The 27,182-nt window shown below is 34.5% G+C and overlaps 1 protein-coding gene across 10 annotated transcripts in view; it reads right to left on the reverse strand.

Annotated features, from left to right (window-relative positions):
* Positions 1-27,182, reverse strand: part of TCF12 (transcription factor 12) — a 373,055-nt gene that overhangs the window by 55,710 nt on the left and 290,163 nt on the right. For 7 of the 10 annotated variants that reach the window (XM_059913202.1, XM_059913200.1, XM_059913209.1 and 4 more), the window contains one exon: positions 25,367-25,419. In XM_059913202.1, the coding sequence (XP_059769185.1) occupies positions 25,367-25,419 (53 nt within the window). Of the gene's footprint in view, positions 1-5,604; positions 5,852-25,366; positions 25,420-27,182 lie in introns of those variants that run through there. The other 3 variants (XM_059913207.1, XM_059913208.1, XM_059913206.1) reach the window with 2 other exon arrangements.

The following is a 27,182-nucleotide window of genomic DNA, read 5'->3' on the forward strand; positions in this document are numbered from 1 at the left end:
AATCCCAACCCAACTCAAATTCTAGCTTTAAAATCTGTAATTAAACCTCTGGGCCACTGATTTTAAAAATAGGCACATTTAAGGGTCAACACTCAAAAACTAAGAAAGAAAAACTAGGTAATTATTATAAGAATTTTTTAGTTACTGCTGGTCAACTTATGCAAGTTTCACACACAATAATGTACATAAACAGTTTCCTTCTACCTCTGCATTTTGTGGGACCTGAATTTACTAAAAAGAGGCTGTTTAAAAAAGAGTAAGTAAAATTTCTGCTTTAAATAATTGGACTCACTGAGGTAAGAGTGCTAAGTAAGTAAAAGTTAAAGAAATTTTACTTAAAGAAATTTAACTAAAAGTTAAAGAAATTTCCTAAAAACTATTCCCTATTGATTTTTCTGATCATTTTGGATCCATTGTTTTCTATGCATACTGACCTTATGCATAAACTCAGATAAAAAGCGTATCTTTAACATAAATGTCAAAATCTTAAAGTTTCTGAACTTCAGGGCTTCCCACTTTCCTGGTTCCCTCTTTAATCAAAATTAAAACAAGCACAACCCAAAAGAAAAAGACATTTAAAAATTTAAGTACATGAAATAGCAGTCTAATTTAAGAATCTCCTAACATCCAAGAATATTTAAACAAATGACAGATTTGATAAATATCTCAATGTTTTCAGTATTTTAATATTACATAAAAGTAGTAAATTTTGCCATAAAGTCCAACCTACTACTCAAGTTTTTATGGTAATTCCAAGCCTGGGGGGGGGGGAGTATTTATATACTTCCAGTACTAAATATTGTTAAGAACTGAGACCAAAAGGCATCATAAAGCAAAATGTCTGAAGTAGGACTAACTCAGGGACACACAAGCTATCCATGAAAGATTCTTTTCATCTAATTAGTTAGCCTGATAAAAACACAACTGAAATTTCTGTAAAAGGCATAAATATATGTTCATATTTTCAACACTCATAAATAAAAGGACCAATATCTTTTCCCAAGAATTTCCGCAGAACGTTTAGCGGTGAAATAATGTAAAATTTCCTTTTTAACGATGATAAGAAAAAAGAATTCTAGCTTTCAGTACAAAGCAGCTTAAAATCAATTACTACTGCTGCTGTCTAAAAAGTATAGTTGAGTAATAGTGGTTTTCAAGTGTGAGAATTTCATCTTAGGTAAGTCAAGCACATTTTAATTAATCTTAACATCACTGGGCATATTTTATCAGTTCTTTATTGTAACCAGTATCATTTTTATAATAAGCACAAATTTTTTTCCTGAGAGATAAACCATGGAATTTTTAAGGGACTGGGTTTGAAACTTGTATGCTAGGATAATGTACTGAACAAATCAATGAGTGTCACTTCGCTATCTACATTTTAAAAATATTTAGACCTAACAATACAGCACCTGATCCCTGTCTTCAATATGTTCATGAGCTAGTGGAAAGGGACATAAATTTCCTTCTAAAAGATTAATAAACCTGACCCGTGACAACATACTCTCCTGGCAGGGGCTTAACTTCCTGGTATTTGTGTCCACTTGAATCAAGAAAAAAAGACCTTCTTGGATTCATATCTAGAATATAGTCTCATATATTTTTGATAAAGGGAAAAAAAATCAAAGCAGATTTAAGCTAAACTCCTTGTCATCCAATGTCTTTAGCATTCCAACTTCAGAGAATTCTTAAATGACTTCATGTTTTCCTCATCATACAAATGTTAGATTTAACCCTACTGGGCCCATAGACAGCCTGGAAATTCGAATTAATTAATTATATACTTTCCTCTCTCATGTTAATTAGCAGTAAATCCCCAATGGAACAGAAATGTAGCTCTATATACTCTCATATTGGTTTCTGTGCTTTTATTAACTGAAAATGTTTATTTGAAAAATAAATCTTAGAAGTATTTACAATGCAATTTTAGCTACTTGCTGCTCTAATTCTTATGATAATACAAATTATGTGGGGAGGCAGGTGCCAAAACCATGGCTATACCAATTTTCACTACTATGAGTTCTATTAGAAGAGGCCTGCTAATTTCCTGCATTTAAAAACATATCTAGGATAGTTTTAAGTTCTTCATCTTAAATAGAAACTAGTAAAAAGCTGCTTGACTGACCATATCAATTAGCATTCATAAAATTGTTAAGTCTGATCATATATGCAAAATATATTTATTTGTAAATGGCCTAGTGTTTTTCTCAGTGACATTTTCTTTCCAATGGAGTACTTGGATACAACCAGTAGTAAGGATAAGTGAAATCTGGCCCTTTGCTATGCAGACTAGTTTACTTGTCCTTGGATGATAGAAAAGAGAAAACCTGCTCTTAGGAGACAGACCTGGGTTCAGTTCTGGCCTCAACACTTAACTAACAGGGTGGGGCTTAAACAAGTTACCTAACTTCCCAGCACCAATTTTTCCTTACTTATAAAAGGAGGCTAGTAACAGCTAAATGACAGAGTGGTTATGAGAATTAAATGAGGTAAACATAAAGTCCCCAGCGTAGTTCCTGACACAGAGTAGCCCTTATGATCATGTTAGTTCCTGTCTCTTCTTTCCCAGATTCCATACAAAGAAGGTGAATATTCAAAATGTGTTTCTAAGCTTGAGTTTTAAAACTTGGATTTCTGTGTTGTCTCTAATAATATTAAAATAATCCCCTGAAATAATGAAAAGAGCATCATGTCTGTACTTGCTGCAATTTTTATACCTGGAACACTTTGCAGCATCTTCAGTTCAAGGCCTAGAAAATGGAGGCTGATGAGATCAGAGGAAGGCTGAAACTCCAGAATCCCAAGGTGAAGAGAACAGGAATCCTCTCCTCCCAAAACTTCCCTTCCTTTACCTCTAAGACTTTCTACCTTTCTGCATAAAGGACACAATTGAGTCATATCAATGAGAAAACTGAGAGCAGGCCAAGTTCTTTATAAGTAAGGAATCTCAGAAATCCATTATTCCTTGCTATTTTTCAAAGTTCAAAAAATATTCAAAGTGATTTTAAGTCCCATATTTATCATAAACACATATTAATATCTTATAGCATGGTACATAATACAGCTACACAAAAGCTACATGTGATATAAAACATTAACCCCTTCTCTTTTCAGATAGTGGGGAAAACAGGGTTAACATTTTTGCCTTTTCTTTTCTACACATAGATGCCCAAGCCTCTTATATTTCCAACAGTACAATACAGCCACATAATCTTAAATAACAAAATATGAAAAGGCTCTTCTCTTATTAATCTATTTTTTCCTAGAGTCTGTTCAGTCTATTTATTAAATTACCCCAAGCATCCATAAATATATGGAAATCAACCTGAAAATTTAAAAATAAAAACCGGAAAAAAAAGGAAAGCATTTTCTTTAAGCCCAGTATCACTCAGGATTTCTCACTCTTTCATAACACCCATAAAACGATCTTAAAAATGAAATCAAAATATTAATATTCAAAATATAAATCTGTCCTATCATCTTAAGATAAACTGATAAAATGGAGTTAAAGAGTGAGCTTAAATTTAACTGGTTTATTATGAGAATTATACAAAAATTCCATAACTCAAGTGAGGAAATACATTTCACTTAGACTCTGGCAATATTAATTTAAAGTGCTAGTTTTTACTATAAAGCATTGATGGGTAGACATTTCCCAATATATACAAAGATGAGGTATTTACCATAGTCTTTGGATAATATAATTACATACTATACGATTTTCTTATTGAAGAGTTAGAATAATAATAATAAACTAGATGTGGTAAAAATAAAATACATGTAAGAAAACACATATAAGACTAAGGGCTTATGATACAGAGGACTAAGAAAATATATCATCCTTTACGTATTTTTCGAGAACATAAAAGTCACCTTTGACCTATATCAAGCACAGGCTATCAACTTTCAGGCTACACTTTTCTAACATACCAGCCATGTCATCTACCGTAAGCCTGGAAATACTTAATACGATCAAAGCTGTTCCCCCACCCCTCCACCCCCAAATGTAGAACAAAGAGAAATGCTGTAATAGAGTGATCTGTGCTCTTGAAAGAATAAAATCTAAACTCAATCTGAGTTATAGTCTCTCTGCTTCAGGGGTCCTGTATGATTAATTTTACTAAACTTGCACACACACCATTTTCAGACTATTTTACTTAGAATTGGACATAAAAGAAAAAAATTTCACATTTGAAAGACAGTTGCCAAGGAAATTACATAGAGATCAAGTTATTTCACTTATACTACCCATCTAAATCTACCTCTCACATTCTCCAAAGCTCTGTTTATAAGGCTAGTGTGAACACATACTTTTTAATGAGTTTAAGGATATTTTGGCTTGATTGTCATCTAGTAAGAAAGCTTACTGAAAAGTTAAGAACCAAATGCTAACGAAGTCCAAAGAGGCCTTACCAAAGCAGTCAGAGAACGAAAAAGTGCTTTCATTAGTTCTCACGTACACTGGTTAAAGTCATATGCTACTTTAAAACATTTTCAAGTGGTAAAAAGGGAACGGACCAACATAACTGATTGTATACCTATTTTAGGAAAATGTGATTAATTTTTTTTGTAACTTCAAACATTAACATTAAAAATGCCTCCACTCCTGACCAAAAAAAATCGCTAAAGTCATTTACGTATTTAATAAAACACCTGAGCTAATACATTGTTTTGGAAAAATTGAGGAGGAAAATACTGAATTCCTGACATAAACCCAAGATTGTTATTCACTAGTATAACATTTTTATGTTTATCAACTATCTAATAAAGATAACTCCTATTGAATATTCCAGAGAAGTTCACCTTCTTTTTAGAATACACAAAATCCTCTGACTTAAAGATATTTTTGTAGAAACATACTAAGTAATTAATACTGAGTAATTAATTTAAAAAACAGAGAAGTTTTACTTAGCAACACAGAAAGGTATTATTTTAAAACATCTAACCATGTGCTATAAATCGACCAGAAATACATTCTTTGGAAAATGTATAAATGCACTCTTTGAAAAATAGTGATTTATTTTATGAATCTGTACAGGGTCAAAATTCTAGTTTGATTGGAAACAGATGGTATCTGAGTAAAGTCAGGCTCCGGACCTGAAACTCCAAACAGGAAATACGGCCCTCACTAGCTGACTGCTTCCCTAATCATTCCCAGAGCTTCATACTTGTTATTTTTATGAATATCTAAGATGACTTTCATCTTTCCCCTCTATCTACAAAGCATCAAGTAATCTTCCCTCTTTCTCTCTCTCTGTGTTATATATGTATTTTACATGTAGATTATATGTTTACAATATAAGAAAACATTAAAACAAATGTACTTTCAAGCTCATTACTAGTAAAGACATCAGGCATTAAAAAAATATCCCACAAATTCAAGTTTATTTTCTATATTATTTTAAAAATAAAAGCCAAAAACTATTGAGTAACTGTGTCAAAGACAACTTTGCTAACCTTACTTACAAAGAAACATACAATCTTAACATATTACAGAAAATGATAAAACAAAACCTCACAGGTTTTAGTAAAAAGTAATTAATCTACCCTCCCTTCCCTTAAACAAACCAGTTAGAAGCTATCTGAACAAAGAAAAAGACTTACTGTTTTTCCATTGTAGTAATACATCAAAGAATTGCTGCCCATTCCAGGCACAGGATAAGCACAATACATGTTGATTTTGAAAATGTTACTGTTTGCAGCTAATGCACACAGCTTCTCTCCAAGACATACATCCACACAGCCAAACAGAGTTAAGTCTTCAGCACTATGCATCCACACATGATCTACTCAAAAGGAACTTATGCAAAATAGGACGGAACCAACTCACGGAGCAGAGAGGGAGGGTTTGTGCTGTAAGTAACCTCTTTCAATCTCTATCAAGTCCTCACGCTGGTGGAGGATACCAATAAGACAAATTTTGGAATTAAAAAAAAATACAAGCCACAAGTGCTAAATAATAAAAAGTGATACAGTGTCCTGGAGATAAATATCCAGAGGAATTATTAATATTGTCATATATATAGTATGTATGTCTCTTTCAAAGAAAGACAAACTGACAGATCTGCTAGCCTATTTTTAGTTTAAATTAGAGCACTTGTAGCAGGGAAACCTAGCTTGCTACACCTCTAGCAACATTACCATCTGGCATGGCCTACAGTTGCTTCTAACTTTGATAAACACATGATCAAGCAATCAGGAATTGGAAACACTGAATCATGTGTAACAAGAAGGATCTAAACAGTTAAGCCTTGTACAAAGTCACTTCCTGGAGAAAGCGGACCTGTCATGTAAGTACCTCTAAACTAGCTAGAACAAACTATGATTTTTTATGTTATAAAAATGGTATGGAAAGAAATTTGAAAGGAACACATTTCATGAAAAAGCTCATTCCAACAATTCAAAAAATTATTTTGAAAATAAATGATCTGTTTTTAAAATATTTAATATAGGTTTTCAATTATAAAGCTCCTTAAATTCCTCATTCATAACACCAATTAAAAGTTTATAATGGACTGCACTCTCCTAGAATATGTACTAAGCAATTCAATAATTAAAAAGAAAAAACAAACAAGGTTTTGTTTTCCCTTACAGGAAAATATGAAAGGCTGGTATGTATAGACAAAATGCGCACTGTAGCTAATAAACTAAAAAATATTTCTTGGAAGTCTTTCCTCCAAGTTCATTATTTTTCTTAACTAACACTTAATATATTCATATTTTTATGTTCAAATTTCTCAAAAAGGAAAAATAATCAGTGTGGGAATAAACATCTCATAGATTTAAAAAATTCATTATACTTAGAAGTCAAAAGGTCTTAGACATTGTTTTGCAAATACTTTCTCACACACAAACATATTTCATTATTTAAAAAAATTTCAATTTGTCTTTTGGTGTGGATTCTAACCCAGAAAAACAGAATAGCAACTTTTCTTTCCTCTCATTTCCCCCCATGAAAACCTCTTTGTACTATCTCTTCTCCCTGTGCCTTGCAGGTTCTCACAAAACTGTTCATCAGAGGACAGCTCACAAGCTGCAAAAAGGGACACATCACTTTTTTAAAGGCACCTTTCATGAAGCAGAACTGCTTTAAGGGAATATTCTATAAGGGACCCCCAAACCCCCCATTTTTATGAAAAATATTGATTAAAAGATAACAATAAAATCAAATAAGACCAGCTAAGTTCATAATGTTTTAAAAGCTGATGGTGTTGGAATAACAATAAAACCTCCCCACACCCTCCAGATATAGAAAAGGCTAAGCAGCAGCTGCAAAAGAACATCACTGTACAGCAGACCATTAAAATGCCAGTCTGCAGAGTGGCTTGTAACTTCCTCCCTCCTGAGAGACCACAAAGACCCATTTCAATCCTTAGAGAACTGTGTAAAAAGCGTTGACTTACAATTAACAATGCCATGCCTTAAAACCATTCAAGTAAATTTTAGTCTTTTATAGACATAGTCTCTCTCTGACAGAACAGCTTAAAAAAAAAAAAGGAAAATCAACCATCCAAAATAAAATTTCCTTTTTTCCTTAATGATTAAAAAAAAAAAACAAAACTTACTTTTAAAATAGAAATTTAGGGGACTGGGGGAAAAGGGCAGCCACAAAGCACTTCAACATTTTCTTCCTATAATCAGTAGGAAGTTCAGCTTCAACCTGAGAAAACTTTTATATATTGATTAAAAAAAAAATCCACCTACAGTAGTTAGGCTTGTTTCTTTGGGGCTTGCCAGAAAAGAGAGAGTACTATGATGTTTGTTAAAACAAACAGCATAATGTAAAATCCAACTCTGCAATCTTGGCTATTAAAGCACAATGAAAATTTGAGTATTTCATTAACAGTTCTTTATTTTAGAGGCAACTATATGGTATTCTGAAAGTAATAAACAAATATCCAAGTCAAAAAAGTTCAGAGTAAAACCAGACAGCATAATACTCTTTTACTGTTCTAAAGCAGTTTATTAAGGAACTGGATAAGACTTGCTATTAAACCTGAAACCTGAACTTTGAAACATAATAGTTTCTAAGCAGAGCTGAGTAATTAATTAAAAGCTTTTGCTTCTACTTTTCATTCCTCCTCTCAAAAACGCAGATACAAAATCCATACATGTGTTTAAATATAAGACTGAGCCCCCCCTCCCCCATGTACCCAACACAATCACTTGGTATACACTACTGCCGAAACTGAGGGTGGATGTAGAAACTTGAGGGAAGAGAGAAGAGGTGGGGGCGTGGGCGTTTACATACATATGGCATTAAATTTATTCCTCAAAAACAGCAAATCATCAAGAAAACTGGTGGTAATTTAAATAGTCCCGTATTTTACTCGTATGCTATGGTAATGTCCTTCAAGTTTGCTACTCCAAAATAACATCTTTTTGAAGTCTGCCTTACTCAAAAGAAAGTAAAACTGGTTGATGTAGACATATTTTTAACACAGTTACAAATTATCTTCTATGATAAAGTCCTTTTTCTCTTCCTCAAAAATATTTTTAAAAAAAAATCTAATTTAATCTATGTAACAGCTGCAGCACAATTTTTTTTCTTAAGCAGAATCATATTACAGGAAAAAAAATGCATATAGATGGATCAAGTGCTGCTCTAAGTCAATGCAGTTGTTTAATCTTTGCCTCTTTTTTTTGAAGGAACATGTCAAGGGTTAATCCTATGACTCAGTCTGACAAAACGAGTCAGCTGGAGACAGGGCCACTTTTTAAACCTGATTTCAGACAGACGTGCAGCCTGCACAGGAGCTCTGAACTGTCATGCACTTTTTATCCTGAATTGTTTCCACCCGCAATTCTACGTAATCACTTATGTGTTATTCTAAGATTATGTGATCTGACTCAATATTCATACTACCTAGTCCAACAATCTAAAAACTCACCAACTTTTATAGCAAAATGGGCATTACTGTACACACTGGCAACATGATTAATGAAAATGTCAGAGAGCCCTGAAAAAATATGACTTGGAGCCATACATCTTTTATTAGCAAACTGATTATTCCTGGTTTGAGGATTACTGCATTTCACTGATTTTTAAATATACTTCCCTGCCTTCAATAGTTCAGGATGTGATGTTTATTGCCATTCCAACAATCATCAAGCACAGACCTAAACTAGATAAGAAAAAGCTATTATGTGTTTTGCCTAAGCAATTTACTTCTTTCCAGAAGATTTAGGAAAAAATGTTTCCAAAAAACCTACTAGGTAGAGACCTTCTGGCAACTTCAGTTTAAATTCCAGGCCCTTATTTCCTTCTTATTTTTCTGTTGACTGGGAAACAGATCATCCTTGGAGAGCTATGCAAAATTTCCTGGGGTTACCCATGCAATATTTTAATTTATTTTATTAGCTCTTCTTTATCCCTGATATTTGGATTGCTATAACTCTCAAATCTGTTTTTAAAACTATCTTAAACAAGAATGTTTCAAGAGTGACTTAAAATTCTAAAAAATTTTTAAAAGAAAATTTCAATTTAACTGAATTACACATCTTGAATTAATTAATTAATAAAGGCCAGTTAGTGGTTAATATTATTGTACATTTTTCTAAAATAAGCAGGCAACATTCCAGTGTCCCAAAAGGCCAGAAGATCTGGCTGGAAAAGTAAATCTAAAACCCACTCATAGGATTCCTCATGAAAAGTTTCAACATTATTTCTAAGTGAATCAATTCCTGGAAAACAAGACTTTCAGAGTAAAAAACAAAGCTAAACAAAGTTCACATGTGAATAATTCCACAAATGAACTCTATATATTCCTGCTTTACGAAACTCAGTAAATAACTAATACAGTATTGGTTGCAAGGGAGGTGCGGGGAGAGGATAGGTTTAAGAGGATAATAAGAGAATCTACAAAGAAGATACAAAAGATACAAAAGCAAAAGACCCTTCCCCAATGTCTCCTCTTCCTTACTTAGCATGTAGAAAGATGACTAGTAAATGAATACTGTCTCCTAAATGTGCAGTACTTTAGCTGGCCTGGCTAACTAAATCAGATGCCAAATAAGACACCAAAAAATTCCAGGTATTATATCTGAACATTATATTGCAAATTGTTATAGTATATGCTGCTTTGTAAATAAAGTCACTCCTAAGTGTTCAGGAAGTTGGTCTTCTGCTCTTTTTCTAATATTTAGAAATATTCTTTTTCTCACAATTTAGAACATTTACCTTTGCAAAAAATAAAGCAAGAATTAAAACTGTAGCGAAATAATGCATCCCTCTCAAACCGATCCACTAACAATCAGTACCTATTATTTAAACATAATAATGCTATTTATCTGAAGTCATATAATGCATCTTCTAACTCAACAATATTACTCTCATCTATCTTGCTGATACTAATCAATCAGTAAAAAGGCTTCCAAATACTGTCTTTCCACTGTATGAAAATATTAAACATCAAAGACCTGATTTTCTGATCTTTCCTCAGGTGATATTTTGAAAAAATGGTTCCAATTATGCCTTATTTGTGAGTACCTAAATCCTAGCCAAACCAATAATCAGAGTTATATTACAGATTGGTCTGAAAACTGGTACACAATTTACTTGAATATTGATTGGAAATGAGGAGCAATCAACCCCCCCCACCACACTTCTCAGAGTAAAATTCATGCTAAAGTTCACAAATCACATCATCTGTCTCAGACATAAAACATCAGATTTCTTATCATCTCTTTACAAAAATCTCAAGCCTAACATGAGTTTTAGAAATGCTTAATGCTTAACAAAATAGAAAACACCTATCTGTATAGCCAATGTAAACAGTCAGCTGTATAAACTGCATTTATAGGGCAAAAGAACACTTGTTTAATTCCCCTTTGACAACCATATGACCAAAATGAGGATGTGTAAAAACAGCCATACCTCCTGGAGGAGAAAAGCAGATAAATCTCTTTCTGAGGTAACTAAATAGTATCCCTCTGACATCAACATGAACAGAACTGACAGATCATACAAAGCTTCTAAAAGGCAATCATTAAATACCCCTTCAAACAAGATAGAACTACCATTAGTGAGAATATATAAAACATGAAGCAAACTTCATGTTTCTCTTGATCATGAACTCACTATGACAAAGCAGTTTTCCTCGAAAAATTAAAGTGGGGAGTCCCCCTCCCTAGTAATTCCTGCATCTCTTGGCTGTCCATTTCTTTCCCCATATGAATTGCAGTTTGTCACTTCTCATTTACCACTTGAAATAACACAAGAGAATCATTAACTATGTTGCAACTTGATAATTTTCCTGCAGATGGCTCTATAATCACAGCACTAATGGTGTGTCTGCGGTAAAAAAAAGTTGAGGAGAGTATCCAGGTTTTAAAATTCTTTAATAAACCAGCAATTCTGATGAGCTTTCAAGACTGGGACAAGGTATTGCACTACTGACTTATTAGGTTACAGCAAAACAAAAACTAGAAGCAAACAAAGCTATTATTTTAAACCATAAAGGTAAACAATTTGATCTTGGGTCCAGTTAGCTCTCCCTTAAGGAAAGTGCTCCCTGGTTTTTTTATTTCTTCTTTGACCTGTGTAATTTTTTTCTTCTGAGCTGGAAAGTACCAGATCCTTTCGATTTATGAGAAATGGAACAGTACCATGATATTCTACTCTATTTTAAATTTATTTTTAAAGAGACCAGAAATAACATCTGCATCTTAGCCCAGAGCCATTTCAAGAGTCTGCAACTGGAAACTCTAAATAACTTATACATTAAGTTATTTCTGGCACCCAATCTATGTTTTGTTCCAGTAAAAATTCTTGCTAGTGGTAGTAATTTTTTAATACTTCATACCTCTAATTAATTAAGTACTGAATATCTACCAAATCATCCTGCCTCATATTTGTAATGATCAAGTAACAAAGCAGAGTTCATTTTAGCTATACTCACTGGAAGAAATCATGCAGATCCTGAATTTATGAAAAGACCCATCTTAAAAAGAGAATGATTTCTAACCATTAAATTCTGGTGACCAACTCTCAACGAAAGCCAAGTAATACTTCAGTTTGAAAACATATATGAGGAGGGTATAATAAACAGGGGAGGAGATGGGAGATAGTGTCAGTTCAAAGCAAAACAAAAGTTTCAGTAATGCTTACTTAGTGTGCTTCACCGGTAAAGGTAATATGCCACCCCAACAAGTGTTCCTTACCAGACAGATTGGGAAACACAGTCACAAAACTCTGAAAGAAGAAAATGTGTTAAGCTACTTGTTCCATGTATCTCTATCACAAACACTTATAGTAGGGCAGAATAATTCTCCCTACCACTCCTTAGTACTCTGTAACATGAGATAAGCTGCTCAGGTTCCAGACACTGTAGCGTCATACCATATGATGAAAAAGAGCACTAGACTAGGAGTCAGGAGACAGGGATTCAGGTTTTAGCTCTGCCTCTTAGGAGGCATGAGAGCTTAGGCGAGGTCACTGAATTTCCCTGAGTCTAAGTTTCCATTTCTGGAAAACTCAGGAATTAAACTAGGCCAAACATTTCCTAGCCATTTCACCAACAGTAAAACCTTTTATTACCTACTCCACCCCAAAACATTGAATTCCTATTCTGAAAGATTTTTGTCTCCCAAACTTTTTTTGAGTTATAATGAATATTTTTCCCTGTTAAAAAAAAGCCATGCAACTCCCATTCAGAACTTCTGATTAAAAGGAAAATGAAGCATTGCCATGCTGAGTTGAAATAATTCTAGTGAAAGAAATCTGATAGCACGGATAATTTATTTCTGTAAATTACACAATTTGTTAGGTTTTCTGAAATATTTACATTTTGTATTACTAATTTTGAAGACCCAGGTTATGACTCACTGGCATAGATGATACCTAATGTCCACACACCAACCTTAAATTGTATTTTTATAATCATATCTGCAAGTGGCACAGTTAAAAGCCCAGAGCCTCACATGAAATGAAAGGTTGATCAGATAGGGAATCAAAAACATAATTACAACTTCTCAATTCTAAGCTAAGAGTCCAAATGCTTGTATTCTAGTAACATTTATACGCTGGCAAGTGAATTATCTTTACAAGGGGTTTAGTTATGTATTTCTAGTAATATTTTCGTTTAAAACTAACATCTTTTTAAATAGCTCTGTAGTGTCTAGGATAAAATGGTAAAAAAAATGAAAAGGGTTGACATCTTACCAATAGGTAACAACTCTTACCTAATTCTGTCATCTAATTAGTTCGATAACAATTTTGGTTTCTTAATAATGTACAGTTTGATCTACAGGTCAGACATTTTATGTTTAATACAGCACCACCGGGAAAATAAAGATTTTTGGCCATATTCTTCAAATTAACATGTAAGCCTCTACAGAGATGGTTTTGTTATAATTTTAGCAGGCAACAAGAGTTAAGGAGACAATCCTTAACTTAAAAGAGCCCATCTTAACTAAGTAGGCTGTGGCTCCTGCACTGTTCGGTAATAAAGAAGTTGGGCCTGTCATTTGCTTCTTTGTGCCTTTTGGCTGGAGAATTTAGTATATCATAAAAGAGACTGTTACGTGGATTATAAACAAAAGTGCCTGTAATGAATACGTAGGTTGGATAGTTTACAGGGTATAATAGAAGAATAAAGGGTGAAAAGCATGTAGCAGTACCACAGTACCTTTACAGCGTATGATCTTTTTTTTTAAAATTTATTTATTTACTTATTTATTTTTGGCTGCGTTGGGTCTTCGCTGCTGCACGCAGGCTTTCTCTAGTTGTGGCGAGCGGGGTCTACTCTTGGTTGTGGTGCGCGGGCTTCTCATTGCAGTGGCTTCTCTTGTTGTGGAGCACGGGCTCTAGGCACACGGGCTTCAGTAGTTGTGGCATACGGGCTCAGTAGCTGTGGTGCACAGGCTTAGCTGCTCTGCGCCATGTGGGATCTTCCCAGACCAGGGCTTGAACCCGTGTCCCCTGCACTGGCAGGTGGATTCTTAACCACTGTGTCACCAGGGAAGCCCCAGCTGTGTGATCTTGAGGAACACTGGGTTGCTCTAACACTGGTTATTTCAGACTGGAATGACTGATATATTAAAAAGATTCAAACTGTGTTACTATTGTTAAAATTGGAATAAAGATCATATGAATACAGGATCACAATTATTAATGCTAAGTCCACACATGGAAAACCAAATTCAGGTCTTCCTAGCTGTGATGTATCTAACTGAGAGTAAGACTATGCCTATGTAAATGGGAAGAATTCCAGTGATCTTTGCCACAGAAAACACTTCCACTTTTTTATGAAAAACTGGAGCTTTTTTTTTCTCCCTGAAAAGCTTTTACAAAGTTTAACCATGTTAAACATCTTACAGTATAGATAGTTAAAATATACTTGCAGTTCTCCTTGAAGGATATGTTAATTTCAGATTATTCAGTACGTTGTTTATACCTTCTCTGAGTCAAATGAGTATGATCCAGGAAGAAAGAACAACTATGGCTGTATTGCTAATCATTTGAGTTTGTTCATTTATTCAACAACTATTCACTGAGCATCTATTATGCACCTAGGAGCTGCTGATAAAGCAATAAACAACATAAGTAAAATCCCTGTTTTATCAAAATTCTCCTGGGTAAGACAGATAAAGAATAAATTATAGTACATCAGATGGTAGTAAGTGTTTCAAAGAAAATTATAGCAGGAAAGGAGAGAGGGGAATATGGGGCATGTTGCCATTTTATATAGGATGGTCAGGAAAGATTCCCCAGTGATAAAGTGATATGTGATCAAAGAGAAAAGTATACAAGGAAACTAGCTATGTGGGTACTAAGGGAGGTGTGCTCTGGCAGAGAGAAGAGTAAATGCAAAGGCCCTGAGGCAGGACGGTGCTTGATATCTTTAAGGAGCAGAAAAGAGGGCAGAAGGCTAGAGGGATAAATTAATGGAAGATGAAGTCTGGGAGGTAGCAGAAAACAGGTAAGAAGGGTCTTGAAAGCCATTTTAAGGACTTTGGTTTTACACAGATAAGGGATGCTGTTGGAGGATTTTGAGCAGAAGAATGATATCATCTGACTTAAAATTTAAAGGGATTGTCCTGTATTAAAAAAAATGATTGAAGGAAAATTGGGAGGTCAGTTGGGAAGATGCTGCTTTAATTCAGGAAAGAGAGAAAAGTGTCTTGGATAATGAAGATAGCAGCAGGTGGTAAGAAATGATCAAATTCTTGAAGACAATTTTAGTATGAGAAATTTAGTATGGGACGATAACCACTGTTTTACTTTTATGTCAATGAAACCATAACTTTTTTTCCTTTAGAAAAAGGTTTCCTGTATTATGGTTTTCCATACTCATCTGTCACATGAGGATCATGACACTACATCGTTAACTACATCAATCCCAGCACACTGTAGAGTTACGGCTGAATTACTGGTAATTTACCATTTGGGGGGCAAATTTATTCCTATTATTGTGTATAATTAGGAGTTAACTGTACAATTGAGGGAAAAAATAGGACAAATAGTTCAGTGTCTTATACAAAAAAAGCAAGTTAACATATTTTTGATGATTTGGAACAGCCAGAGTAGGAGAAAGTTGAAAAGTACAGCTTGGAGCAGGAAGTCATTAAAAGATGATGTTCCCCATTACAGATAACATAAAATAATAGCTTCACAGTATTTATTTTTATCCTCTTAATTTAATTCAAAAAGCATTTCCTGGATACTCCACTATGTGCCCAGAGGGCGATAATCACTCAAATGAAAAAAATTTTAAAGTTAACTTATTTCCAAAGGTCAAAGTTACCTTTTGACTATAAGCATCTTGAAGACAGGGTACAAGGTCCATGGTTTATTATTACTTAAATATCTAAAGCCTAGAAGAATTCTTAATTCACAATAAGTACTTTATATTTACTAACTTTATCAGAATGAATTCATATTTCTCTCAGTGGAAATTTACTAAACGGAGTCCACTCTAGTAGCAATAAATTTCTAATTCTCATTCAAATTACTGTTTTTTGAAATTTATAAGTATCTTCGGTGATGTTGAAAAAGATATTGATAACTTAATTTCAATTATGTCAAGTTTTATGGTTTAAAAAATTATCAAGCTCAAGTTGGAAAACTTGAGAAGCTTTATTACTTATTTATGAAGTATTGATTTCTTATTAACACTAGCCATCATAAAACTAAAAAAAAAAAAAACTAAATAAGAACCATAAATATTCACTTAAATTTATAGAGATTGTGAGTTTTCTAGTCATCTGAGTGAAGAGTCTCTTAAGTTTTGAATGAAGCTTTTAGGTTTAGAGAGACATGTCACGTGTTTCAATAGAATCTGTCTCACAATCATACATGGGTTGGAACTGATTCTCAAGCTGCTAGGAATTACCTTTTTAGCTTTGGGTTCTATGAGGAAGTTGGACCAGGATAAAAGATGGTGATTGGGCACATGTATATATAAGTTCAAGGAAAAAATTATAATAGAACTGTTTATATCAAAGTTAAATTATTTAAATACTTTAAACCCAATTGTTTCAAATAAACATTTTCTAATATATCTCTACATAGACTTACTTTTGATGTCATAAACTTCTGCATATTATTACCTAATATGACATTTAAATCCTAGAAAAATTATGACTTCGTAGCATCCACTTTATATATTGAGGTTCTTCCACCATCCTAGTCAGGTACATTTTAAGGCAAATAACTGTCCTGGAAAGTTTCTATCAATGTGCCTAGGGCCTTAAGGAAATGATGAAGGGACTAATGAATATCACGTAATGGATCTAAAAAACAAACAAACAAAAAACAGTGTTTTATTTTGTTTCTCTTTGGGTCTGTTTTTCACGGGAAGTATATTTATGAAGAAGGTAAGAATATATCTACTCTAGGCATAGACTTATGGTCTTTAAGTCTAATGCAGGGGTTGGCAAATTATAGTTGTGGGCCAGATCTGGTTTACCACCTGATTTTACAAATAAAGTTTTACCGGAACACAGTCATGCCCATTCATTTATGTATCATCTGTGGCTGCTTTCACACTCCAATATCAGAGCTGAATAGTTGTGACAGAGACTGTCTGACCCACAAAGCTGAACATATTGACAACAGAACCCTTTACAAAAAAAGTTTGCTGACTCCTGGTCGAGCACACTGAGGAAGAGTAGAAATATAGGCTGTAAGAAAGAGATAGCAAATTCTAGCAAATTTTCCAGAAACAATTTCTAGAACCAAATTACTTTTGAAAATTAATAAAATGTTGTCATATTATAGATATATTGGGTTATGTCTTAAATTAAATGCAGATAATAAAAAAGACAAAAACTTTGAAGGGCTAACACTTTAAAATTTGTTTAAAATCGGGACTTCCGTGGTGGCGCAGTGGTTAGGACTCTGCACTCCCAATGCAGGGGGCCGGGGTTCGATCCCTGGTCGGGGACCTAGATCCCACATGCATGCTGCAACTAAGAGTTTGTATGCCACACTAAGGAGTCTGCAAGCCACAACTAAGGAGCCCGCCTGCCACAAATAAGACCCGGCGCAATCAAAAAAAAAAAATTTGTTTAAAATCTATTCAATGAATACAAACACGGGAGAAATAAGGAACTATCCTGGAACTAGTACTGTTTTTAAACTGCTTAGAAGTCTAAGTATGAAATTATCTATATAGCATACATTACACTCTTTGAAATTAGTTATCATACAAGTACACTAAATGACTTTTCAAACTAAAATCATCACTGGTTAAACAAAGGGAATATCAGTGATGGCAAATTTCACGTCAGTAAATTACTTAGGATATAAATGCCTTCCCTAACCTAGAATGAAATCCAGAGCCCCAAACATCCCCAGTGATAAACTCTGGAGTTTCTTAATTTATTCCTTCTTTCCTATACTTGAAGAAATTGTATTAGATAAAAAACGAAACAAAAAAACTTCATGGTTCTACTGATGCTGAATGACAAAACAGTGGGCTTAACGTCTGAAAGCATTTATAGAATTCAACCACATATCCTTTAAAAACCATACAAATTACACACACACACACACACACACACACACATTGGGGCTTATCCTACATCTGGTTTGTAAAGTCTCAAAGATCTAAAATATAGCAGCTGAGGAGTTCAATAAATCGTAAAAGCTGGTTCTGAAATTCAGCCATGTTCTTTCTTCTTTAAAAAGAAATAGAAAGGTCAGAAAATAACAAATATCACTGTGGTTGTACCATCACATCAGTACAAACAGATACAGAGGACTTGCTCACTGGTAACTTTCCTTTTTTTTTTTTTTTTTGACTTGAAATCAGATCAAAGATGGACTGGCTTGTTACAAAAAACGAACATCTTAGAACTATGGATTAAAAGCCCATTATCTACACTGATACAAGTCTGACACTGTTCTGAACAGTAGTTACTGTCAGCATAAACAGTGGCTATTTCTTCTTATTAATGTATGAAGAAAATCTTTCATTCAATGACCAAACTGAATATGAGTTTGGAATGGATTATAGAACCATTCCCTTTAGGTACTAAGATTTTTCTGCTAGAATGACCTGTAAGGTCAGAGAAAGAATCAGTCAGTTTGGAAATTTTATATCGAGGTAGCCTTCAAACAGAGACAGCTTATCTAACATTTCGAAATAAGAAACTCTTAAGTACTTAGTTGTTGTGCACCCTATGGGCTTGTCTGCTAAAGGAGCTAAGCAAATACCTATTCCCACTCATGTTCAGGAACTGGAGTGTTGACTTTATGAAGTTTAGCTGAAGCTGGTGCTGCATGTAAATACTGTTTATTCTAGAATCAACTAGGATTCTTGCTAGTTAAGGGTCTCGGATAATTGTCTACAAATACAGTGTTACCCTAGCTTCCTAATGACTTCCACAGAACACTCCCACTCATACACTTGTGGCATATCGCACTATTTTTGTGGATAAACTGGAGGTAACAATATCTCTATAGTTCTACCCCTTGACCTTTTTCTTACTGGTTCAGATAACCACTAATCTTTCAAGTGGTACTTTTCCAAGTTATTCATTTATATCAGCCCCAGAAAGTTGTATCTGTCCTCCCTTTCCTATTTAAAAAAAATCCTTACTTTAGCCACCCTCAAAATTTAATATTCTGACTTTTCTATTTAATATTCTACTAAGTATATTTAGTATGTACATGAAAATGCTAGATCACGGTACATGTTTAGTGGTCTTTGTGATTTAGAAACACCTCAGAATATCTCCAATTATCTCAAGGGGTGTCCCTAAAATAGAAAATTTAATACTAAAAATGACAAAAAATCCACATTAATTAAAAGAAGCCATTCCCAACAAAATAAAATCCCACAAAAGTCTGGCAGAAAGGAAGGTCATTTCCTGAACTATAGCCAATTACCAATTCAAAGGTTACAGAACTCTGTACCTGTCCGCAGCAAAGCAAGAAAAGGTGGTGTCTAAGCTGCTTTGATTTATCTCAGAAACAATAAAGTTCCTTGTGAGGGAAGAAATCAGAAAAAAATTTTTTTCACGATGGCTAGGGAGGTAAAATATACTTTGAGAGTTTAACTCTCAAACTCTCAAAAAAATTAAAGCAATTATCTGATAAACTGTTACAGCTTTTGTGGGATAATATATACACACTTAAAGACAGAGGACAAAGACTAGCATGATATTTGATTAAGAAACAAATAGATTGTGTCATCAGCCTATGTGTGGGACTATAAACCAGTTATGTTCAAAATGAGTAAGACATGTCGGACTTCCCTGAAGACACAGTGGTTAAGAATCCGCCTGCCAATGCAGGGGACACAGGTTCGAGCCCTGGTCCGGGAAGATCCCACATGCCGCGGAGCAACTAAACCCGTGCGCCACAACTACTGAGCCTGCGCTCTAGAGCCCACGAGCCACAACTTCTGAGTTCGTGTGCCACAACTACTGAAGCCTGCGTGCCTAGAGCCCGTGATCTGCAACAAGAGAAACCACCGCAATGAGAGGCCCGGGCACCGCAACAAAGAGTAGCCCCCGCTGGCCGCAACTAGAGAACGCCTACGCACAGCAACAAAAGACCCAACGTAGCCAAAAATTAATTAATTAATTAAAAAAAAATGAATAAGACATGCCATTTTGATGCAGAGCATGAAGATGTTCAAAAGATGTTTTCAAATGCTACTGAACAAGATCACAACTTGGATATAAAGGCATTCTGAAATTTGTCTAGGTGTTTACTTTCTGGTGATAAAAATCTTGAAAGTGTCTTGCTGCTTTCTTCAGGATTCTGCATTTTCTGCAGGCATTTTAAAAAAAAGATCTATGTTTGGAAATACTATATAACATCAAGTTAAGAAACAAAGAATAAAGAACAAAGAAACTTCCCTCCATCTGAGAAATGCTTTAGAGAACCATAAAGATGTTCAACCAATGATAAAATAAAGGGAAAAAAAAGCATAGACTCCTGACAGTTCAGAAGACAAAAATAATTAGTATGAATTCTAGGCAGGAATTAATTCAATCAATTTTTTCCTCCTTCTATAGGTTCCTTTTCTAAAAATGAATGCTTTCTTAACAATAGCAGCTACAATTTACTACTCACTATGTGCCAGGCACATACATTACATATGCAAGTAAATACTTTTTTTTACCATAATATTTATCTTTCCTTATGTTTTCAAACTTCTCCTTGCTTTTCAACAAAATATGGTATGGGAATTCCCTGGTGGTCCAATGGTTAGGACTCCACGCTCTCACTGCCGAGGGCCTGGGTTCGATCCCTGGTCGGGGAACTAAAATCCCATAAGCCGTGAGGCACAGCCAAGAAAAAAAAACGGTAAACATGAAACGCTAAAATTCCTTTAAATTGCAGGCTGTAGTGGTAGGAACTAGAAAAAAATAAAGAAAGAACATTTACTGAGTGTCTATTATATACTAGGCACATGTTAGGCACATAATACCCTCATACTAACATTTGAGATAAGCATTACTATCTCCTTTTACAAACAGAAACTTGGTGTTCAGAGAACTTAAAAGCAATTTCTCTAAGGTTACAAAACAAAAAGCAGCTGAGGCCAGATAAAACCCATCTGCTTGACTAGGAAGTCTGTGCTTTTCTACGTCATCCTTTCAAGATGGTGGTAGGTCTTTAAACAACAAAGCAATTAATAAATTTGATCAAGAAAAACACAACTGACAGAATAAACTGTTTTAAATTTAATATACTAACCAAGATACCTTATGAGTACACCAAGATACACAACATGTTTTAACATTCAAAAGAAAAAGAAAATGGTCTTTGATATTAAATTAGGTTGTAATCTTTGGCTATATGTGTAATCTTGGGCAAGTTACTTAATATTTCTGAGTCTCAATTTCCTCATCTGTAAGAAGAGGATATTAGTTATCTTATAGATTGGTGTGGTGAAGATTAAAGATTAAGATGATACAGATAATGGTTAGCACAGATGCTCACACATGTAAGATATGTGTTACTCTAACACAGTGAAGTTGAGGCTGTAAAGGATGCTAACAAATATAATGCAAATGTTTCATTTTTTCCCACAACTTACTAGGAAAAAATCACAGTTGCTCCCGATCCCTACCCAGTGTTTCAAAATTTCCTTAAATGTTTTATCTCAGTAAAAATTTGATACAGATGAAAAACAGCTTGTGTATATACAAAGAACAAAGACTAGAGTTGGTGGTTAGAGAAGGTGAGGGGAGGTTCAGGAACCCTAAAAAGGAAAGAAAACATCCTGCCAAGTCAAAGCACACCCATACCTTCAGAAAGACTCCCAGATAATCTTAACAACTACAAATGCCTCCTATTATCTACAGGCCAGGAGACTTTAGGCTTTTATCCAGGGTAGACTGCTATGACAATTTATCTCTTTTCATATCTGAGCTGGTCTTATGTGTCCCTCAATCTTCCTCTGGAGTGGGAGAGCGGGTCTGCTATAGGAAAAGCATAAAGGTTATATTTGGTATAGAACTCAAAAATGCTGTACTTCTAGATGTGGCCTGAGAATGTGTTTATTTTTTTACATGTCTATGCCTTTTACCTGTATTGACTGCTACTAATCTTCCCAGACAGAGTTCAAATGTCAACTCCTGAGGCCATTAGTACTCCCCAAGGCAGAGTTAGTTCTACCTACTCTATGTTTCCAGAGTACTTGGTACACACCTTTACTTGCCTCACTGAAATACATGTAATTAATTCACTAAATGCTTGTTTCTCGCACTAGTTCCCTGCAGGCAATGATGGTGTGCTTGTATGTTCGAATTCAATGCCAGGCATCGCTCTACTGTTGCTGCTACAGAAGTTCACTTTGTTCAATATTTCAACCTGTCTAGAGAAACAAGTGGAAAACTTAATGTGCTTAAGAACACCATTTTTTCATCGGTAGGAAGAAAACTATGCCCATTACACCTTTTGGTTATGTATTGAGCATATTAATTTTAAAACCCTAAGAATGTAACATTTTAGACCTGAAAGGAACTTTAGATTTCCCAGTTCAAACTTCCTAAGGCTAACTGACAAGTCCAGGGTCATACAATCAATCAAAAACTAAGCCAGCAGATTTGAACAGACCATTTTCTTAACCTTAGTGACCATACTGCTTTAAGAATGTCAATACACCGTTATCGGACCTTCATCCAGACAGGATTTACCATTCAGTTGTTCTGCAGTGAGGAATAGAGGAGCTGAGGTTTGTAAGTATGATACCTAAATACATATCATGGATTACAAAAAGAAAAGGCCTCTAACCAATGGTCTATGGTCAAATTATGTAGATTATCAAGGCTTTGCATGTTAAGTAACACTGCCTGTTGTTTTCTGTAGTGGTGTGAGCAGTATGATACCAACCTAGCTCTTTCACTCTTTCTTTAGTAAAGGTAACATGTATTTTACAGATGACTAAAGGTTGACTGCACAAGCAGCAAACTGTGAAATCTGAGATGTTACGGTCAAGTTTCTAGTTTGGGAAGTAGGATATTCAAATGATCATGAAATAAAATATACATAGTCCATTTTCATTTTTATACCCATTTTTAAAAAACAATTCACATTGTTAAAGGCCTATGAATTACACACATTTCAGTAAAAGCATCCAAATAGAAAACCATTACTTTAAATTCCATTTGTTTTAGACACTGAAAAGGTAAGTAGTGTAACCATAAGTGTTCTCAGTTTATTATTTTGGCATCATTTATCAAAGTACCAGTTTTTAAAGTTTAAAAAAATTCTCTTTTAAAAACCTGAGATTTCAACATAGCATTTAATCTAAAATATACTTTTAATTAAAATGCATTTATCATTTATATATCCTTAATAACATTCAATATGTTTAAATACTATTTTCAGCATGGTTTCAAAGCAGTATGATCATGTTTGATGCTGATGTTAAGTACAGAATTGAAAATAATAATTTCTAATATTTTCTATACAAATATCTAATAAATCCCAAGTAAAGAAGTTAGTAATACAATATATAAGTAGGATTGACTTGTGAAATTTCCTAATGGTTCTCAAAGAAATCGAAGTTTTCATCAGAATTCATTGGCTTTCCCCCTCTCCGTGGCTCATCCTTAACACCTGAGACAATACAGAGAATTACCTCCAGGTAGTGAATGCTGTTTTGATTAGGATTGCAAGGAACACTGGTGACCTCCAGTGTTTATTCTCTTTCCAGGTTGTTCTGTCCATTTTGCCCTTTTGTTTTAAAAATGAAAGAACTATGAAACAACAAAAATATACTGTTTCTTAAAATTAATGTCAGGCAAAGAAATGAGATGAATTTTTCATTTACTAATCTGGTATTTTTTAAAACCTGTGTAGTTCTACTAAATATTAATATGTAATTTAACTTCTATTACTCTCAGAATTATAGTAACAAATTACCAAAAAAATCGCACAGTTACATGTTTTAGCTGTTCTGTCAGTTTTAAATGACTTCCGTTAATCTAGCAGAAATCACGTATGCTGTTGAACCACCTACCCCTGCACAGCACACAACTGTTAAAATGTAAATTGCCCAACTATTTTTAGCTGTCGCTGAAAAAAAAATCCTGTCTTTGGGAATAATGATTTGAGGCATTGTGTTCATTTTGTTTATCAAGCAGCTATTCAGCCTCTAGTGGGTCCAAGTGCTTATGCAAGCAAAAGCTTTTAAGAATGCCTGCAGCTGCAATCCAACCTTCCAGGTAAGCTGCAGGTTCAGAGCACAGCTGCCCTAGGCTGCATAAAACTCAGATCCATCTGGAAGTGAGTTTCAAATTTGAGTTTTCATGTATCACATGGAAGAGAAGGAGGGGAAGAACATAGGAAAGAAGGAAGGCAAACAACCAAAAAGATGGTATCTCTACTTCAGCCTTAATAAAAAATAAAAAGCTCAGACCCATGCTGCTCCTTCTAGATTACTACTTGCCAAGCCAGATATTCCATTCAGTGTATACTTCGATGAGCTGTGACTCATCCAGCAGCACCTGCGCCCATGTGTTAAGTACTGCCAAATAAAAGGCCAACATCCATTTACACAACAAAGAGATGTACCCTACAAGGCATGGGGCCTCAATCCAAAAGCCCCACTCCCCATTTGTTCTAAGAAAAGGGAAAGGAAAAAAAATCTTCCCTCCTCACACCAGGGGTTTTTAAATTGTAGGTGGATTTATGATATAGGTTCATTTACAAATACTTTTACTCTTTAACAGAATAAAGTATATTTAATAGCACAAACACCCCTACAGCATTTGATTATCATGGCCATTAACGGTTGTTCACCAAACCTTTCCAACCTCCTTCATGAAAGCTCTTTATTCTCAAAGGATACATTTTTGAGCAAAGAGGGATCAACAAACTAGCTGCTTGAAAGCTTTCCTGATGCTAGGCTGAAGTTAGGAAAGGCTTAATGAAGGCTTTAAAATCCACAAGGGCTTCACAATGAACATCTGACTTGGTGATTTATGCATATTAATAACCTCAGTCCTACTGAGGCAAGCTGAGCCGAACATGTCCTCCGAATCTTAATGTCTTTAGCTCCATTGGGATTATTACAAATGTAAATTTCTAAGATTCTCAGCTATTAATCTCTGTCTGTCCTCCTGTTCAGCAACATAATGACTAATTAAACATCAAAAGACCTGTACAGGAGATCTTCTTTGACAGCTACCAGCCTAGTCCTCTTCCCAAGAGGGGAATTCAAATGACAGGGACATGGAGTAAAAGCGTATGAGTAAGCTACAAATCACTGAAGAGAAATCTTAAAAACCTAACACTGAATTTGGATTTAACTCAATCAGTGACTCCGTTAAGTAGAGGACAGTTACTATGTGAAGTGTGCCTACTGATACCGACCAAATGTATCCTTACAGCCAGCAGATACTGAATACCTGAAATCAGTTTGTTTACCACAAAGTCAAAAAAATGGGTACTTACAGAAGAAGGCAAGCCAGGAGGCACCTTTCTGACTTTCTTTGCTTGCAAAGGATCTGCACGTGGGAAACAGTATATTTCATCAGCATTTATATTAGAAAAGTTTCAGACTTCAAATGAGCAGGAAAGAATTTTTCCTCCTAGTACCTTTCTTGTTTTCCAGTATTTAGAAGTTAAGTAAGGGAATACAGGGATAGGGGTCTCATTCTTTCTAACTGGTTCCAGTGCAAAACAGGGACTCCTAATGAAGTGATATATTCTGAAATACATATCCTGTAAGTTTGGGAAGATGACAGCAAAGTAAAACAAGAAAGAAAATAACAAACCAATAAGCATGTGTGAGAAAAGGGAATAATATTTCTTAAGCACCTATTATGTGCAAGGTTCCATATTAGGCACTTTACATCATTTATCTCAGCTCATTTGCAGAGGGGCATTTGGTACAACAGGTCAGTTTAATAATATGACTCCTTAAGAGAGACACAAATTTAGTGTTCATATCACATTGAGAATTAGGTTTAAAAGCATACTAACTAGACTAAAAGCTAATGCTAATGCTGTAAGTCATTATGTTAAAAATTTGAAATAAAATTTAATAACTGAAAAATTAAGGTTATAATAATATCTGAGATATGCTACATAAACTATTAGATACAGGCATTGTCATGTACAATATCATCCTATAAGTATTCTATAAGAACATTTACTTTAACAATGTGTGGTTAAAACTGCAACTTCAGCACTAATTATTGTACAATTTTATCCTTGGATGTTTATATTTATTTCCAAGAAATAACTAAAGTATATTTCTTTCTAAGACACAAATTATTTATTAATATAATGGAGAATATGAATATTTTCATACGCCTAACCACCTTACTTGATATTTTACTTTTACTTATCTGTAAAATTTAAAATTTAATACTTGTTCATCTTATTTATTGTAAAAAATGGTGTTAATTGCACCTTTCCAATCGTACACAAATAATGGATCAAATTCAGGATTTTTCAGAGGGGTTCACTATTAAGAGAGAACGCATAAGAAGGCTGATGTTAATTACAATGTTTTTGAAAACTGTAAAAATGGTATTTTCCTGGGTCATAAATGATACGACAGTAAAACATGCAGTTGTTTAAGAAAGAATGAAACCCATTTAAATTGGGGCTGGGAATCTTTATAGTGAATATCCCAGGAGGCTGCAAAGCTAAAAAAGCAACTTTGTAAGTAGCACATGGAAAAATTTTATACAAGAAAAAGAGGAAAAAAACACTCATTAGCATCTATTCCCTACCCCAAGAGGCAGCCTATATTTCCTTAAAACAAAAGTGCCAAAGATAAACAACATCTGGCACACTCTATAAAACTTACAGGCAAAATTTTTGTTCTTTGTGAGGCTTTTCTAAAACCCAATTTTTCACAACTAGTACAGTATCCCTTGAGCAAAAGCCACACTCCATACATACCAAGAGAGTCAACTGAACTGTTCCTATCAGTCTGGAGCCCATCACTCTCTTTTGGGGTAGTTAGCAGTAGAGTACATTGCTGTTTAGATAAGGACAGTTTTTCACTGCCATGGGAATGGAAATTTTTCTTTTATATTTTTAATCTCATCATTAGCTGCCACTCTACAATTATGTAAATAATGTTGGATTCAAAATCATGAACTTAGGATACAGAGTTCACTTTTGGGAGGTTTCAAAGTGTAATAGTTAAGAGAGTAAGCTGATTGGATTCAAATTTCAGCTCCATCACACAGCAGCTGTGTGAGCCTGGGCAAGTTACTTAACCTCTTAGAACTTCAGTTACCTACAATAACCT

The sequence above is a fragment of the Balaenoptera ricei genome, chromosome 2, assembly GCF_028023285.1.
Source record: "Balaenoptera ricei isolate mBalRic1 chromosome 2, mBalRic1.hap2, whole genome shotgun sequence".
NCBI classification, from domain to species: domain Eukaryota; kingdom Metazoa; phylum Chordata; class Mammalia; order Artiodactyla; family Balaenopteridae; genus Balaenoptera; species Balaenoptera ricei.